This window comes from Nymphaea colorata, unplaced genomic scaffold (assembly GCF_008831285.2).
Source record: "Nymphaea colorata isolate Beijing-Zhang1983 unplaced genomic scaffold, ASM883128v2 scaffold0001, whole genome shotgun sequence".
NCBI classification, from domain to species: Eukaryota; Viridiplantae; Streptophyta; class Magnoliopsida; order Nymphaeales; family Nymphaeaceae; genus Nymphaea; species Nymphaea colorata.
The window spans coordinates 2,106,360-2,125,951 of NW_022204507.1; the positions used below are offsets into that span (position 1 = coordinate 2,106,360).

A 19,592-nucleotide genomic window follows, 5' to 3' on the forward strand; every position below is an offset into this window, starting at 1 on the left:
CATTATCAAGCAGCCTGTTAAAGCCTTTATTTGTCACATATTGTCGAACATGGATTTTAGTCTGTGGCACTCACACATCTTGATCTTGCCCAATATACAACTTTGAAATTTATGCTTCCTGAGTTGTCTTGTAGTAAGTTATCTTGTGATGTTAGCGAACTTGATAAAACTATTCATTTGCCTTATAAAATTTATAAGTTTAGAAGTATAGAGTTGCTTGATTTATTACATTCTAATGTATGGAGCCTGGCCCGATTGTGTCTATGTTTTGTTTTAAATATTATGGTACTTTTATTGATAACAAATCATGTGTATCATGGCTAAATATCTTAAAGCATAAGCATGAGGTAGCAGAAAGTATTCAAAACTTTCTACAATATGGTAGTTAGTTTGGATTGAAAATTAAAATGTTAGATCTAATAATGGTGGAGGTAGATAAATGATGTATTGATAACCTTTTTAGATGAAAAAAATATTATGCTACAAACTCTTGGGTTGACAGTCCTCAACAAAATGAGGTTGTTGAATGCAAAAATCGACAACTCCTCAATGTTTCTCACTCTATTATGTTCCATATGAAGGTTCCACAATTTTTTTTTGGGCTGATGGATTGTTTGCAGCATACTATCTTATAAATTGTCTGCCAAATTCTAGTGTAGAAACCAGGTTTCTATGGAAATTTTGCGAGAAAAAATTCTCCCTAAATCATGTTAAGGTATTTGGTTGAAAGTGCTTTGTTCACGTACAAGAAAACATGTGTAATAAGCTTGAACCGCAAGCCATCAAATGTATTTTTGCAGGATATTGCACTTTAAAGAATGGATTCAAATGTTTTGATATAGTCACGAAATGTCTTTTTATAACTCGGGACATCAAGTTCTATGAAAGAGAACCTAATTTTATGAAGTCTATTCCTAAGAATATAAAATAAAGTCATGAGAAGAGCATAGATATGAACATTATTCTTTCAATGCCAAATTTCTCTCTGAACCCTCAACTTCAGTTTGTTGAAGGAAGTACTTTCAAAGCCATGAGTAATGGGACTATTGATGCTGCACCCATGATGGAGAACATGGTTGTTGAAGAACCAGCTCATCAGATCTAGAGTAATAGGGAACTTACGCGATCCATTTGAATTTTCATACCATCATCCAAACTAAGAACTTAATACCTTTACTGCTCCCATTTAAAGCCTATTGTTCACTCTATAGAAGAACAATTTGATCTCAGTAGGCTTGGGGAAGGCTGTCGAATGTTTATGGCAATTGCCTATGCTCAAAACAAACCCTCATTGTTTTCCCATTTAGAGATTCTAAGTGGAAAGAAGCTATGAATGAGGAGTTGAAAGTATTAAAGAAAAATAAAACTTGGACTATGGTGTCATTACCTCATAAGAAGACTACAAGATGCTGCTGGATATATAAAATCAAATACAACAATGATGGATCAATTGAATGATATAAGGGAAGGCTCGTTGTTAAAGGGTATACATAGAGAGAGGGAATGACTTCACTAAGGTCTTTGCTCCTATAGCCAAAAGGAGTTATATATGGATCTTACTATCAGTTGCTACAAATAAAAATTGATGTCTACTGCAACTAGATATTAAAAATATGATTTCCAAGTCACAATCATAACACTGGAAAGGTGCGCAAGCTTCAAAAATTTATCGATGGCTTAAAACAGTCTCCCTGGGCATGGTTTTTGAAGTTGAGTAGTGTCCTTATTGAAAAGGAATTCAAAGGCAGTATTGCCCAACTAAACCTTATTTATATCTTGTATTGATAGTGGCTTCATGATATTATTGGTCAATATAGATGATACCATAGTGGCAGGAGATGAGAGACAGTTGATTCGGGTGGTAAAAGACACTCTCCATGGCAAATTTGAGATTAAGGACCTTGGAAATTTGTGGTATTTTCTAGTTATTGAACTAGCCCACTTAGATAAAGCTATGCTTCTGTGTCAAAGGAAATATATGTTAGACCTCTTAAAAGACACAAGGATGTTGGAATCCAAAGTTGTGGTGACAGGGTTCAACATCTAGTGGGGAAACATCGTTCACTTAACTATCACTTGTCCTAATTTCTCCTATGTAGTCAGTGCTATCAATCAGTTCATGCATCAACCTATAACAATTCCTATGGAAGAGGCTCAGAAGATTCTATGATATTTGAAGGGTAGTCCTGGCAAAGGTATCCTTATGAAAAGAAATGCAACATGGACATCGTTGGGTTCACTAATGCTGACTGCATTAGGGACCCTAATGATAGAAGGTTGACTATAGGTTTTTGTACATTCCTTGGAGGAAATCCTGTCACTTGAAAGAGTAAAAAACAATCAATGATTGCTCAAACTAGAGCAGAAGCAAAGTATAGAGTCCTGGCATTGGCACCTATGAGTTGATTTGGATTAAGTCTCTGTTAACTGGGTCTTATCATGAAGCAGCTTATGGAGCTTAAATGTAACAATATAGCCATATACATTAGTACTGGTGTCGTTTTTCAAGAGAGGACCAAACATATAGTGGTGGATTGGTATTTTGTCGAAAGAATCTGTTACATTTCATGTCACTAGTCAAGATCAATTGGCAGATGTGCCTTTACATAGCGAACGACACATGAGGATGGTTGACAAGTTGAGACAGATCAGGATCTATGCACCAACTTGAGGGGGAGCATCTCATCGTTCTTACCATTATAACCAACCTCCCTTTCCCTTCTCGTTTGTGTTTGTCTTTGGTAACTCTACTTGAGTTTGGTAGTTTCTTTTGTGTGCCATTGCATTTTCCTTGTGAGGTTGTTTTCTTGCTAATGCTCATGAGATGGCCATCAAAAAGTTTTTGTATGGCCTTCATGGCTGTGTGTTCAATGAACAAGCAAAGTGAAATATTCTCATCATGGATGTAGGCTACAACACTGAACCACGTAAGTTTCTGGTGTTCTCATGATTGTACGTGTGACTTTTTGTCTTTGTTGTGCATACATAGTTCATGACACTTTTAATCCTAGGCTTCGCCAAACTCAAGCCCCATGCTCATAGCACAAGGTTGAAAGAGCACAACTCAAGCTTTCCCAAGCTGATCTGAGACAAACTTTACTGGTGATCGACTAGAGGTAAAGCTGCTTCTAAGACTCCAGGTGGCCCAAACAGATTCCATGGATATCCTTATATTAGTTAAAGAGAATGATTATGAAAAAGCAGAAGCTGGCGGAACGAAAAAACAAAAGTGAGAGGAAAATGAACTAGGAAAACCAAGTCCCAAAACAATAGTGAAGCCCGATATATTTGCTAGAGAGGCACTCACCATATATCTTAGGGTTTAGGGGCACTTTATATAATGAATATGCAAAAATTTGGAGTCAACCAATATATAAATAAGGGAATTTTATTGGATTGTGTGGCAATTGCTCACACATGCCCACATGTGACTTTCCCATGTCCCAAATTGGGGCTGGTTGAACACATAGTCACATATGCATGTAACTATGAATCCACTTAAATCTCTCACTAATCTAAACCCACTTTAAAAAGCCCATGAGGAACTATCCAATCAGATACAATATTGCTAGTGTGCCCAAACCAGAAATTTTGGATCCCAAAACCAAGAAGTCAACCAAACTTGACCGAGACGTAAGCCTATCGGACCCAAAAATTTCCCATACCTATTGGACTTGGACCTCACCTCTTACCAACCATCAATGAAAGATGTAGTGCATGAAGTTACGGATCTGCTAATACATACCCTGCAAGTGAATTTTGAAAGTGTGGATAGCATGGTACTTGTATCCGACATTCCCATTGCTAGTGAAACTGAAAATGCTACAGAGGACTGCATATGGTTCAAAGTGCCACAAAATTTGTCTCAATTTTTTAGTCATTTCCTGCAGAAAATAAAACTTCAAACCTCAAGATTGTAACATGAGAACAAGTGAAACGGAAGTGTCAGGACTCAAGGGAGAGTCTCTCTGAACCTCAGGAGAATGATGCAGGAGTTGTAACTAAGGTAACCGTGGCGCCCGAAATCCATCAGGAACTTGTTCATTTTTCTATTTTGATATTTGTTCATTCCCTGGCTTAGGTATCTAAAAAAATTAGATATTGTCAGATTTAGTTAGTATGAACCATCTTAATAGGACTATCCAATTTAGTTTGAACGTGGATGCGTTTTACAATCGATGGTCTTAAAATGAATTATGTAGTCTCGCCCTGGTTTCTCTTCATTCCTTCTCCAGCTTCCGTTGAATTCTTGCTTTGAGTAGGGCCTTTTTATAGGGTTTAAGAACAAATAACCCTCCTAATCCTTTGCATGGCACCATAACTAAAGAACTCAGTGGAACTCTAGCTATCCTAAACCAAGAGAATACTGAATTGTGTCAAATTAATGCCATCGGCTAGAAACCATATCGGGAAACCTGACATGATTCCAAAATAAAATTAGAGTCAGCTTTTTCTGTTCTAGGCCCAAAGAGTTGGACAAGATAGGTGAACCATGGCCTTCAGGTTCGACTTCTATGGAAGTCACTTCTTCGTGCAAGCTAAAACTAATTTGAAAAAGAAAAAAGAACTCTTGACGAGCGAAGCTTTTTTCGTACGGCAACAAAGGAGTATGACTAGCAATCAAATCACATCCACCAAACACCTGAAAAGGCCTGAAAAAACTTGGCCGCTTAAGCATGTCCACGCGGCTCTGAAAAGCTACAAAAAAATAGGAATGGAAAAAGAAAGAGCAGAGATCAATTTTGCTTTCACAAACACCCACAGATCAATTAGTGAAATTGTTCTGCCTGCTCATTTACCTGTTGGGCCCAAAACTGAAATTCCAATTTTTGGTGTTCACTCATTAATGAATAGTATTCATACAATATAACAAGTTATATCCTGGAGTAGAATGCGGGAAAGACAACTATCTCTGTCCTTGATATACTGGAAAGAACCATCTCCAGTAGGTGATATACTGGGGATTGTTATCGCCTCATGGGCACAAGGGCCCAAGAAATGCCGCAGAACGATGAATGAACCTCAACTGGCATATAGTACAAAGTTTACTCGAAGAAGAAGTTATTCTCCCAACAGTTTGTGGAGGGCATCCTCCAGTCATATCAGCATTCACCAGATGATCCTCCCAGAAATTTGACAAGGACATTAGAAACTTTTACAAGTTCTCTCTATCGTTTCTCCAAATGTTAAATAAAAAACTTCACTGCAGTGAGCTTGATGAGCTGAAAATGGCAGCTAAACTGTTACCCTTGCGTGAAGACATGAGAAAACCCATCGAAAACCCTACTGCTGTCATAACCATCATCACAGCTATGTTTTCCTCGTCACCAAACCAATAGTCAGCCGCAGGAATAGCTGGTGCCACCATCCAGTTAAAGCAAAACCTTAGTCGAGATCAAGATTCTTTTTCATTGCTTCGTAAACAAGATATGTGATGCTAGCAGATGGCACCACTTTGAGCAAATTGGGAAACAGACCCTTGTAAAACCCTGAAAGACCTTCATGCTTCATGGTCCTCCAGAATACATCAGACATTCCCTCATAGCCAGCACTTGCATTAGAACGCTGTGCCTGCATTCTGAAAAGGTGTCAGGTGTTAGAGAAAAGATGGCATGATATGCCTCCTGGAAAGTACTTATTACCAGCTAGGAATTGACAGGTTTAAAAGACAATTTACTTTGACCTCATTGTCAGGAATCAAAGTACTCATTTAACTGGTCAGGAATTTGTCAGCATTGCCCGAATTGCTTCATGCAACTGTTACAAGATTATCCCCAATGTCCTAATCCAGATCACAAGATCATCATACAGGAAATAGCTAATGGTAGAGATTCATCCCTTACGTCCTCACAATTCGTCTCTCATTTAAGTCCTTTATACAACCATATGTCAGTAGCAACTGCATATATTGTGTACGTACTAATATTAATGGTCAGGAGCAGTATTCGATGCTCATTTGCATAAGATGTGATAATGGAAGATACGAAAGTGCTTAAAGTAGTAGGGACATGGGTGGCACACAGCTGTAGCAGGAAATGTAGACAAAAGTGGAAACATGAGTAGGTAATGGCCCATGTGCATGCTGTCCTTGGTAGAGAGTAGAACCTGCAATTGCCTGACAAAGTGGCCTCAAGGCAGCAATAATGCAAAAACAAGTTATAGGTTACATCTGGATTGTAACATAGGGACAGTGATGGAGACAAATTATTCATACATGTAGATGCGCCTTAAAGATCTACAGCAACTATTTAAATGAATCACAATGCTGGTCCACGGAAGAACCCTACAACATTAATTGTGCACAGTAGCATTCTAAGGATCTATATGCCTCCCCGGGTCTAAAGCACATCTATGTCGCCAAGTCAGGTATGTGCTGCTGGACTTGAATATAAGCTGGTAACGTTTATGTAAACATCAACTTAATTGCTCCTGTATTGAACCATTCAATCACACACAAGGAAGAGACTAAGAAATAAAGGATCCGCTGAATTCAAACAAGCAAGATACTGAGAAATAAGAGTTCCAATTCAGTGGATGTGTGACCACTGACCAGACACACATGCATACACATTCTCATGCATGTCCTAGTATTGAGAGTAAACACATACTAAATAATAAAATAATTGTGTAATAAAATTAGTAGTAATTATAGTAATATAACTTCTATTTCAGCACACCTTGTCCTTATAACCTGGAGGGGATATACACATGTTGCTCCGATGGATCCTGAGATTGTTCCACAGCCAAGTTGTACAAGAGGGCCAGGGTCTACAGAACAAAGATCCAAATGGTAATAATTCAGAACACTATAAACTTGAAATCAAAGCACCATTTCTTTGTTGCAAGCAACTTAAATGACTGAAAGAAAGGCAACAACTTATTACTACTAATAGTGTCCCAAGAAGACTATAGGTGCATGTTTGAAACACTGGAATTGCACTGTAGCACAGAAAGGAAATTCAAATTTTTAAAAACAATCCCTCTCCAGAAAACGCTGGACAGAATTTCAGACCGTTGGAATCAGGATCCATAATTTTGTTTCTGCCTTTCCGGAACACAGGGGTTGGACGAGTTTCCTGGAAATAACTTTTTGACCGCTGTGCAGGTGTGGGCACTGTGGGCACAGACATTTTATTCTCATTTTATTCCCATTTCATCATACAACAGAAAAAGAGTTCTTGGAATGAGAATTTCAAACCATCACACACAATGACAAACAGGAATCTGGAATTTTAATCCCAATCCAGCTTTACCCAGAATGAAGTTTACAGAAACTTCATTCCAACACCAATTTGCCAGGGGAGCAAACACTATCTAAAGGTCCAGTAGTGCATGACCTTGTGCCACAGTCAAATGAAACCAGATGAAAGCTACGTTTTTTCATGGGCAAGCAAGCAAACAATTTATCACCACTGATAGACGATTTCTCCAACCACATAGATCTCATAGTATGTAATGTTGTCCACAATAATCTTAAGCATGCTAACTGATAGTAAAACTCATTAAAACAATAGCTCACATCCAAATAACACATCTATAAGCATGTATAAATAGTTACTAATTATGAACTTCAAAAATATAAATTATTTCACAAAACATATAATGTAAGAGAACTTACCACTGTCATGCAAAATATATGTTCTTGCCATATCTTTCAAAGTCTCATAAGCAGCCAGATCAATGCCTGCATAAGGAATCATCCCAAGAAGAGATGGAAAGAGCCCTCTATAGAAGGCACGAGGACCTTCTTGGACCCATATATCTTTTGATAATGCTCTCAGTTTTGGAACCTTTCCACTTTCACAAGCATACGTCTGTAACCGAGTTTTCACAAGATCCATTGGGTATATTGCTGTTTGTGCAATCGCCCCAGCTACTCCACCAGCCAAAAGGCGGCCACCAGTGCCTATGTCAGCTTTACTCTCTCCTTTTGCGTCCACAATGAAGTTCTTTAGCATTTCATAGGTGTAAAACCTTATGGCGCTTTCAGGTGCAACCTTCATGACATTAATGCCATTGCCTCGGAAAAATCCCAAAAGACGACCTTCTTTCCAGATGTCCTTTATCGCCGGTATGATCCGAGCACGTGCCGTTTGTACTTGCAACACCACTTTTAAGCGATCCAGTGGAGCTGTTGCAGTCCGGGATGTTGCACCTGCTACACCCCCTGCTATCAAATATTTGCTTGCATGGACATGCTTACTGATGCCCTCTGGTACAACAGCTTGTTCCCCAATATCCACAAGGCAAACTCTTTCCCAGTAGTGATAGATGTTCTCAATTGTTGCTTCATGGGGATAAAGAAGAAGGAAATCCCTCCATTCTTCAAAAGTAATTATTCCATTATTATCTTTATCGACATGCTCCACAAATCGTGCAAGTTCCTCGTCATCAATTTCAATTCCTGCAAAATGGAAACTGGGATAGCTTATAATGGAGGAATTCAGGTTTTAAATAATCAAAATGCACCAATTCAAAGGATTAGGTTAGCATTACTGCACTGAAGGGTTCATAGATTATAAAAAATGAAGCATCAAAAAAAGGAAGATGCACCTAAGAACAATGGCTCCTGAAGTTGTACAGATGGAACCATAGTTCACAAAAGCAGCCATTATAAGCTATTCGTTTAAAGCATAGCTACAAACATCATTCTCGACGAGGTTTTTCTCGGGCATTTATCAGCAAAGTTGTTTTTTTGGAGAAAATGTCAGAGTTTAAAAAAAAAACCAAATATGTTAGGTAAAAATACAATAAATGAAAAACCAATAAGTATTGTATTGCATTTAGAAGGTCATGTTAAATACCTGAAAGGCTAAAACAAGAGGAAATAAAACTATGAAACAAAAGTTGAAAAAAATAAAAAAAGAAAATGAAATACAAATAAATGAAAAAATCGAAATAAAAATCACAACAAATTCATTTTTAATGTTTTTTCCAATATATCGCAATATTTTCCCGTTTTTATCGTTTTTTTTTATATTTTTATTAATATCACGATATTTGTGGCTTTAAAGTATGCAGCAACAGAAAATGTACAGCAAGAATAATACACGCAATCAACTTTGTGTTGTAACTGTCATAACCCTAAAGGCAAATTACCTACCTAAAGACAAGTTACCTAAGTAACATGGAAAAAAGGTTGCTGCATCTGAGTCGACACAACTTAGGTGCAGAAACTGACGATTTGCTTTCCTTTTCACTGAATCATTGACGGAATCATAGCTTGTTAATTGTAAATTATATATATATAAATAAACAAATATATATATATATATATACCCGCATCCATGTTTTCTGCAAAAATGCCACACCTGCACCCATGCCCCCACCTGTATGACGTACATATTCCCAAGTGTTCTTTTAACTTCATAAAGCACAGGAAAAACCTAAAAGTTACTGCTGAAACAGAAATCTTAAGAAAGACCCAGATTAACTATCATAGATGAACCAATCGAGAACAATTGGCAGCCAGCCAGTTTAACTTGAAGCCTGCTAGGATGGCCATTTGACTAATCGATTTGTTAAGCTAGAATTTCTGATGTTGCAGAACAATTCAATTTGTTTCTTTTGAGGATTATGTGATTTGATATCATTAGATAATCTAGCCTCCACCATGAATAGTGGAAATTTGTGTCACCAGATGGTGCATAAACATTCAAAATCACTCCACATGCACATGTACATCAGTCTTTCAGGACATTATAAAGTGTGTATCACAACGTGTACTGGTCAGGCCAATAAGTAGATACATAATGAAAAAACCATAAATTAATTTTTTAATGTAAAAACTTCAAAAAAAATAGAGAAAAGGAAAAATAGATGAAAATTCAGAAGTAAAGAAAAATATGTTTTCTACAAAAACATGCACAATGAATATAGCAATGGACATTTGTCAACTTAACATAGAATAATGCCATAACCATTGTTGTAAAAAGTGTATCATAACCTGAATCGGTCAGACTAATAGATACTTGGCATCATAAAGTATTGCAATGTATCGTAAATGTATCATAAAATTTATTTTTTAATTAAAAAAATCAGAAAAATAGAGTAAAAATCAGGAAAACAGAAAAAATCAATAAAAAAATTTGTGATTCATTCCATGCACAAAAATTAGAGCTTTCATGGGTTTTTTTAGAAGAGCCTATGTTTGTCTTCAAATAAGAAAAAAGTTTTATGACCATTAAGTTATTTCAAGACTCCAAGGGGTACAAATCATGCATAACAAAAACTTATTTATTTTGATACCCATTTGCTATCTATTAAAGAATACAAATAGTCATTCATATATTGTCAAAAAGAAATTCAAATTCAAGGTTTATGATAGAATTTAATCATTTATTCAAAGTTTCAAACCAACATAACCAATAATGTTTATATTAAGTTTAAAGCATGATACATTTTACAATACATTTTAACTTTTAAGGTACCTAGATTTGTTTGGCACATAAAATGTGTAGTAGCTATTAGTAACTCCATACACGCTCATGAATTACATGACCAGTAAAACTCATGAAGTATGAGACCCATTATGCATTACTCAATCCTACAGATTGGGAGAAATGTGTTATCTTTTCAGGAATACGTCTAAAAGTCAAACTGAGTCATTGACAGCCCAAGGTCACATTCTTTAAATGAAAATAATCAGAAAAAATCAGGAAAAATCAACAAAACAAATTACATACAATAAAATTAGAGTTTTCATAGTTTTAACCTGCCTTGTACGATGCAGAGTGTATTGCGCCGAATCATATGAAACAGGGTGTATATGGTACAATTGGTATGATATATATACGATACACTAACTATTTGCAATACAGGTGGTGTATCGTATAGTAAAATTAAAAAGAGACGATATGCACCATACAATACAGCTCCGTAGCATACGATACGTACGAGACTAATCAAAACAGAATAAGAAATAAGCTTAAAGTCTTATACATCACGAAATCAACTTGTTCAATGCAAATCACAAATGAAAATATGGTAAGTACCATTACAATGAAAATCAGAAGCCCTACTTTCTCCGACTACAAATCAATCTATCACATGCATATCCATCTTCATATCGAAATTTCTCATCACAGTGGCAAGATCTCGCGCACATTCAACTCCTACGAGTGTCTAGGAGTCAGGTATGAAGGGGCTTTTAACACCCAAGACTTCAAATTGGGTATTAGACCATTAGTTGACAATATGATGTGTACTACACTGTATCATACAATATGGCTCCATAATATACGGTAGTGTGTGATATGGATACATGACACCCATGTAACTAGTTATAGGAGTGTAACACATTGCCCATAACATAAGTTATAATGCATGTAGTATGATACGGCCCTAAATCATACTACAAAACTAATGATGTTGATATGTACAACACTGTTTTTAGGATGTGTTTGGATGTAAGGTAATATGCATCCAAGGGGCATTTACCTTAAACTAAGGGTAACATTTCCAAGTACACCCAAACAAGGTGAACAACCCAAGTAAATGTTCATATTTTCATCCCCAAAAAAAGTTGAAAATTTTTCAAACTCAAGATGCTGGATTTTTTACCCTACCTCTCCTTTGAATAATCAAATGTTTTCCTACTTGTGTTTTTCAACATCACTTACTCGTAGAAAAATTTTATCCTGCTCTCAAATCTTTAAAAAATTTCCTTTTCCAATATGTACCTAGGGCAGTTTTTTCTTGTCTTCTTTTACCCGACCTTTTCTTGCCTTGCATCCCCACACTACCTTAGAAAGGCATATAGAGAGTAGGAATTAACTTAACACAACCTTCAATCTCTCAGCTAATATTTGGCAACGATTTAGAACCACCTATTCACACAACATCTACACCCTTAGAAATGGCTATCAAGGAAAACCTAATAATCACCATTAGTACCTTCTCGTTTGAACAACATTCTAACAAGTGCATGAAACCTTTGCATGTCAATAAGAAAGCATTACATGCCTCATGCCAATTTCACGTGACTCCTCTAGTCTTCTCCCTTGCTAGAGCCACAACCTAATACTAGGTTGATGAGTACCAGGCCAAGAGGTCATGCAAATTTTGGTTGATCAATCACTAAGCATAGTCATGTGAAAGATATCCTTAATGATAGTAGCATGCATGAAAGTTTGCCAGCCAATGATTATTGCTTGAAGAACTGCCCATGCAAATACCCATGGCATTTATCATATTGCAGAAACATTTATGTCTCTATTGAATGATATAAGGGGATCTAATATTTTACCATCACAAACCTTTTACCCTACAGGCCGAACCCTCCCAACTTACCTCCATTTCAGCTCTCCGATCAATAACCAAGAAAGACAAGAGAAGAAACTATGTAAAAAAGTTATATATCATGAACAAATACACCCTCTGCTTCTAAGAAGAAGACACCAAAGTTTCTTTCTAAGATCTCCAAGAGCTACTTCAATACTTCCTATGAGGAAGGTGACAGTTGATTAGTTGTGAATCTCACATGTACAAGCCTTTATTGTAAATAATATAAACACCTAAAAGTATTATCCACTATGTCACACTGGTAATTTTATTTGGGTGAGGTACCCGTGTCGACACTGCTATGACACGGGTATGGGTATGCCCTGGAACACGGTCAAACCGTATCGGGTGCAGTCAACGCACCTATGACCATATCTGTCCTTTTTTGGACTCAGTCAAAGTTGACCAAGTACATTTTTTATCCAGTAGTTAAGTTTTTTTAAACAATTGTGTATAAATGATGAAAATGAATGGCCCTTGACAGTTGACAAAAAACTAAAGGGTTGTTCATGTTCTCTATGGTCTAACTCCACCTGTTCAGCAAGATTCTCCGGTGAGATATCCCAACGACTGGTAATTTTCCGTTGAATTTTCCAACGACATAGTTTTCTCTAATAGAACTTTCTATATTTTTTGTTTATTTAAAATCTTACTTGTTGTGTGTGTGTGTGTGTGGTCGTGTCCCTGTACCTAAATTTTTGAAAGTACTCCATACATGTACCCATATCGAAACTTGTACCAGCACTCGCACTTGTACCTATATGACATAGATTATCCATAAACAAGAAAAACAACACGCATCTAAAACTAATACACAAAAATGAAGGCCATCATCACAAATTCAAAGCATGCACAATTGCCATTTTGTTACAGTCATAGTTAGCATGACTGGTTCAAACGAATCAGCCACATGAAGCACTTAAGCATGTAACTATATTAACAATTCTTTACACCATTGCAACATGTACATGCAAGAATGCACACCATAACAAAAATAAGTGCTTAAATAGCAACACTTCAATAACTACCTAAGCCAACACTAGATACTCCATCCATCAATGTTGTTAAAGGCAGTGAGGCGAAGCAAAGTGTTCAACCCAATGTTATCCGTATCGTACGACACACACACGTATCGTACGATACGTATCGTATAGGTATAAAAAACCTATACGATACGCTTACGATACACGATACGCTCGTGTACCGTAAGCGTAACGATACGAGGAAAAACACAAAATTCTTTAATTTTTAACGTTTAAACACTCATCCCTCTCTTTCTTGTATTTAAAGACTCCAAGAGATGTGGGAGGGAGAGATTTGCCCATTTTCATAAAAAATAACCGAGGATTCATCGATTTGGGGAGATATTATCGTTGAATCATGAAAGATGATAGCTATATGTTTTGAACTTATGAAATTGTGATGTAATCTAAGTCCTAAGACTATAAGTCCTAAGATTCTATAAAATTTTCAAGTTTAAAATTGTGATGGATGCTTATTATGCTATTTTGAATCTCTGATTTCTTATTTTTGAATGTGTTGTCGATACACATGAATGTTCCTTATGTATGATGATCTTTTTGATATTTGAAAACATTTTTCTTGATTTCTGATTTTTTGTTTATTTTTTCAAATTTTTAATGATTTTTTTCTATTTTTTAATATTCCTTTCAATTAAAAAATTAATTTTACAATAAGCTACGCTATGTTTGCGATACGTTACAATACGGCGTATAGGTCGGCCTGACCGATACACTATGCCTTTTATAACATTGGTTGAACCTATCATAATCAAGGCATAAACCTTGAGGCATTGAAGTGCAGGCTTTAGGATCACAATAGCTATATGACCTAAACAACTGATTTGGATTGAATATAGTTATTATTTTGCTAACTAACTGGATATTGATGCATTGCTCAGTTCATAATCCAGTTTGAAATTTAGACAAAGAGAATATATAAACTGTATTTAAAGTCATTGCAAATAACTGGAGTAACAAAAATAGAATTAAATTGCTGATTACACGTAAATTATCTAAGTGTGTTCTGCTGTTTGAATTAGAAGCCAAAGTAATCTTGGATTAATATTGGAACCAAGTCTAACGTTATACCGGAACCATTGTCTTCTTTTTTTCGACAAATTGCATTTTCAAATTATTTTTTCCTTGTAGTTCAAAAAATATTTTTAAAAAATACTCAAATTTATGTTTACCTTTTACATATAATTTCAAAAAAGAACTTTTTTTAACTTTTCTTAGCAACAACTTTATTTTTATGAAAATTGTAAAAAAAAATGACATTTGGAGCTTAAAAGGGTAACTATTTGTTTTTTTTTTTTCAATATTGTTTTCTATCACTAAATTATATCATTTGAGCTAACTGTTTTTCTTCATTCTTCATACTAATGAAAGTATACTTGTTCAAATTCTTACTTAATAGTTTTTATATACAGAGTAATTTCCATTGACAATTTAAAAAATAAACAATTTTTTCTTGACATCATCCATGGCAAAAAGTAGGCCTGGATTTCCCTTTCAAAAGGCATAGAGAGGATATTCTCATCTAGTCATCTAAGCCACCCCATGTCCCTTTCTCTATTTGCTCCCTTTTGCACGACCCCCATTTCCTGTCCTCATCATTAGCCTTGTGCCCAACGCTTGCAAGTGATTATTAGCATTGGTGGCTGACTATGATGATGACAGATGACTATTTCTTCCTCAAGAAACATCAAAGAGCAGGATGACAACCAATATGACTGCCGGAATATCATCTAATAGGGAGGAGGAAGAAGGGGCAACAGAGGCAGAGAGGGCAGATGACCCCACTGCTGACATCTTTAGTTACAAGAGAAAAGTTTTATAGAGAAAGGAAGAGAGAGTAGCACATAAGAGAGAGACCAGGAGAACAATAGGAAGAGGGCAAGCATAGGTTGGGGATTTAGCTATAAAAAAATAAAAATAACAAATAATGAGCCTGAGGCGTACACCGCATATATGAGACATGCCTTAATGAGAACGTGTGCTTTATTTGGGGAAGTGCACATTTCATGTACTGCACTTCACTCCAATGCCTGGAGGCATTAGGGGTGAGTTTTGCTTTGAGGCACATGCTCCAAGGAATGAAGTGTGCACTTCTAAGTTCTAACAACACTGCCGTGTCGTCCATACAAAAGAAGACCCTCTTTCACATTCAGACATAAAGTATCTTGTGTCAAAACTATCGTTTGATGACTAACGCTCAATCTTACACCTGAAGCAGTCATAATTTAGTAGCCTCATCAATGTATTTCAAAATTTTACACATTTGTGATTGATCATCTGATAGGAAGGAGGAAGAAGGGACAGCACAAGCAGAGACGGCGGAAGCCACCACTGCTGGCATCTTCAGTCACAAGAGAAGATATTTATAGAGAGAGGATAGAGAGAATAGCATACGAGAGAGTAACCAGGAGAACAATAGGAAGAGGGCAGACATGGGTTGGGGATTTAGCTATAAAACAAATAAAAATAACAAATAATGAGCCTGAGGTGTATGCCTTGTATGTGAGGCACGCCTTAATGAGAAGCGTGCACTTTATTTGGGGAAGAGCACACTTCACGCACTCCTACACTTCACTCCAATGCATCGAGGCATTCAGGGTGGTTTCGCCTTAAGGCGTATGCTCCAAGGAATCAAGCATGCACGTCTAACAACACAGTCATGCCGTCCATACAACAGGCGAGCCTCTTTTGCATTCAGACATAAAGTAACTTGTGTCAAAACTATTGTTTGATGACTGATGCTTAATCCTACACCTGAAGCAGTCATGATTGAGTAGCCTCATTCTGATTATTTCACAGCATAGCTTTCGAGTTTTACCTTTCAAATCACCTCATCTCAAAAGGTCCATAAAAAGGGACCCTTATCAGTCTGCTATTTTAGATCAGGGTAACTTTAACTGATAAAAGTCCGCTTCATCCACAGTTCAGAACATGATCTTCATATTCATAACATTCATTAGGAACGATAGTAATTTGATCCACTAAAAGACAATGATATATATATATAAATTATTGAATTTCTTTTTGCAGAAGAAAATGATTGTTCACCTATTTTCACATTCTGCAAAAAGCCGGGACATTAAGCAATACCCAAAGGAGTATTTTGGAAATCGTTCTGATTCCGTCTCTACTCATCAATCTGTCTTCTAGTCGTTCAGTCTTTGTTTGACTCATTGATGTGTGATATTGTGAATCCTAATTACTGGTGGCACTCAAATTCTCTCCAGATTGATCAGAAGATCCTCTCAATCTGCTGGAATTTGTCACTTGAATGAAAATAGATCTTGTTGATTCATCTTCTATACCCCGACGCCACATTTTTGAAGGCACAATATTGAGTTCATGGCCAGTTGCTAACCGTTCCAAGAGTGCCAGATGCTCATAAAGAAAAAATAAGCAATACAGCTCTTATTAGTTATTATTATTACTTGTCTGGACTTACAGCATAATTGAGTGTTGCTAACAGTTCCAAGAGTGTCAGATGCTCATAAAGAGAGAATCTTTGACTAAGTAATACAACTCTTTTTATTATTACTTGTCTGGACTTACAGCAAACGGACCTAGTTGATGGTCTTAGTATCCCTTTCTTCACTAGAGATGTGCTACTGCTACTACACAATGCTTTTCTACATGCAGAAGTAGAAAATGTGAAGGTGCAAAGGAGACCAAACCTTCTTTCTCAGTTCAGGTAAGTTTATCAATTAAACTAAAACCTCATATCTTGGAATGCGGATTTTGAAATCTCTCTGCTAAACTAGAAGAAAAGAGAATCCATGGGTGCTACATGTAAGCTAACTAAATGATGACTTAGTTCTTCTCATTAGATCCTCCAGACTTTTTAGCCCACGTAACATGGCTTCCACCAAATATTTAAGGTTCTCAATCTGAAGAGCTATTAAGCAGCTATAGTATGATTAAAATTCTTTCCTAATCTTGTCGTTATCATTTGGTAGCTTGTGCACGTATTTTTTTTCACTTTGGCTAGCAAGAAAAAAGGCGTACTGATCATGGACTTAGTCAGATTATTGTCAGTCCATTGAATTAGCTACTCCAATAAGTGAAATAGTATTCAGTGTTCAGCAATTCCGGACAAAGTTTATACAACATTGAATACATGGAGTTACCAATATTCAAAATTCATGAATGAAACATTCTGAATAAAAAATGAGGAAATGAAACAAGAGATATATTTCATAGAACTGCAGCCAAAGAAGAACAAACCACCTATCTGAATTTTGTATGTGCAACATACCTGCTCTAATAAGTGCATCCCATAGCTCTTCTGGCAAAATGCATCCGTTATGTTCAACGTCAATGGCTTGAAAAATGCGGTAAAGCTCAAGTTCTTTATCATCCATGTAGCGCTTAAACTCCTGATAGTTAACACGCCCGTCCCTGTCAGCGTCACAAACTTTGAGAAGGTCTCTCGCATACTTATACTCTGCAGGTATCTGAAGTGCCTTGAGGCCCAACTCTATGTGTGAATAGTCAAGGTAACCACTATTTGAGGCATCAAAGAAGTTAAAGAGACTCCGAATCCTAAGCTCCCTCTCCTCCTTAGTCTCCCTCAATGCCAAAAGTACATGTTCCATGGACACAGGACCTGACTTCCGCACCGGATTGCAACATCCTGACTTCCGTTCACTGCCGGATTTCGTTGCACCAGACAAACGATCCGACATCGATTTCTTCTCCGCTTTTGAGAATCCGACATGTTCAACCGCCTGTCCAGCACCTGACATTCTTCACAGATGTCACACTAATCTACAGAATCACCGTCCATGAAACGTCCAGCGCCACTAATTTTTCAACCGGAGACCGATCGTTGGGCATCAAAACCCGTCATAGAAGGAAAAAAGTGGACGTAAAACAGAGTTGACAACCAGAAATTGGCAAGACTATACGCTCAACTGAAGATGTAGGTCCATCGCTGAAACAAGAACGTAAGGAGCGAACGAATTGACGCCGTGATAAAGAATATTTTGGGCTTAAATTATCAGATACCGTATCCAGAGAAGGTGAAATTCAAACTCACCAATAAGTTCAAGAGAAAAATGAAGCAAGCAGGTGATCAACGTCAAAAATCCATCCAAGTTCCGATTCTCCTATTACCGCACAGAAAAAAATATATCAAGAACTGTGCGCGGACTGATCCGAATACTTTCTCAAAACCATCGATTCCACCCAAAAAACTGGAATCCGGCCAAGAAATCCTTTGCATGAGGATCAGACAAAAAACCACAGGCTCGCAGATATTAGGTCAAGGTTACCAGTGGTCGAAAGATCCAGTCCCTTCCGTCGGCCGGAAATCCTTACCGGGATCCCGCTATTCCATCGTTTTCGGGGCGGGAGTATGCCGGAACAACTCCACGGATCGCGAATCGCCGGGCGAGCCGGAAAGCCAGGTCTCCATATGAGGGAGGGCGAGGGGGAAAGAGAGATTTAGAGTTGGCTCTTCGTCATCTTCCCTTCTCCTGTAAAGGAAACGATGAATGATAAAAACGTATAACCAGACGCATATTCTTCAAAAAATATATCTGGCGTAGCGTCTCTTGCGACCGGCCATTTCTCCCTTTCCCTCTAACCCCCACTCCTTTTTGCCCCGCACTTTGTACCCAAGTTATTTTCTCTGGCTTCCAAAGATGAGCAGCTGGAATTTGTAAAGCCTCCAAATGCCTCTACCTTTTCCTGTATTCCCTTTTTCGACGCTTTGGCTTCTGAAACCTTCTCCAAATACTTTTATTTATTTATTTATATAAAAGCCAATCTTTTACAAGAAAAGAACACGGCCGATCCAATTCCAGAGCGACGGAAAGATGCGAATTTTAAAATTAAAATAATTTTTCATTTTTTTAAACAGACGGGTATGTCAACATGTCATTCATTTTGGAAAATATCCGTACAGTGTTTTGCGGCGACGATCGATCCGCAATGGTATTAATAGAAGGGAGAGAGATATTATTATATATTAAAAATGACAAATACCCTTTGTCATTTTTTTAATAAAAAAAAAACAGTGAAACACATACGCATATGACCTTCAGACAGAAGGTCTTTTAAGTAGTATGATTTTCACAACGAAGATCAGCTGTCAACTTCAACTCAAATAAGCTTGTAACAGCTTTTCTTTAGTTTAATTTGGATCCAGCTTTTTACTACTTCACCCTACTCCCTCTCTGGCGTCGTGCTATTGGATCTGGTTTCAATTTTGGACTCACACTTGAACATCTAAATCAGATCTTGATTCGACTTGCTCCCAAACTTTATTAT

At 37.0% G+C, this 19,592-nt stretch overlaps 1 protein-coding gene across 5 annotated transcripts; it reads right to left on the reverse strand.

Annotated features, from left to right (window-relative positions):
* Positions 1 to 4,815: 4,815 nt before the first annotated feature.
* LOC116267857 (calcium-dependent mitochondrial ATP-magnesium/phosphate carrier protein 3-like) lies at positions 4,816 to 18,969 on the reverse strand. Of its 5 annotated transcripts, none has more exons than XM_031649795.2 (6): positions 18,639 to 18,969; positions 18,358 to 18,427; positions 17,575 to 18,252; positions 7,619 to 8,404; positions 6,678 to 6,768; positions 4,816 to 5,578 (listed from the first exon to the last, which is right to left on the reverse strand). In XM_031649795.2, exons 3-6 carry the CDS (start codon positions 18,062 to 18,064, stop codon positions 5,386 to 5,388), a joined length of 1,560 nt encoding a protein of 519 aa, XP_031505655.1. In that variant the 5' UTR covers positions 18,065 to 18,252; positions 18,358 to 18,427; positions 18,639 to 18,969; the 3' UTR covers positions 4,816 to 5,385. The 5 variants fall into 5 exon arrangements, with proteins under 5 accessions (XP_031505655.1, XP_031505651.1, XP_031505652.1 ...); XM_031649791.2 differs by having other exon boundaries at positions 18,593 to 18,969; XM_031649792.2 differs by having other exon boundaries at positions 17,575 to 18,427.
* Between the last annotated feature and the right edge of the window lie 623 nt (positions 18,970 to 19,592).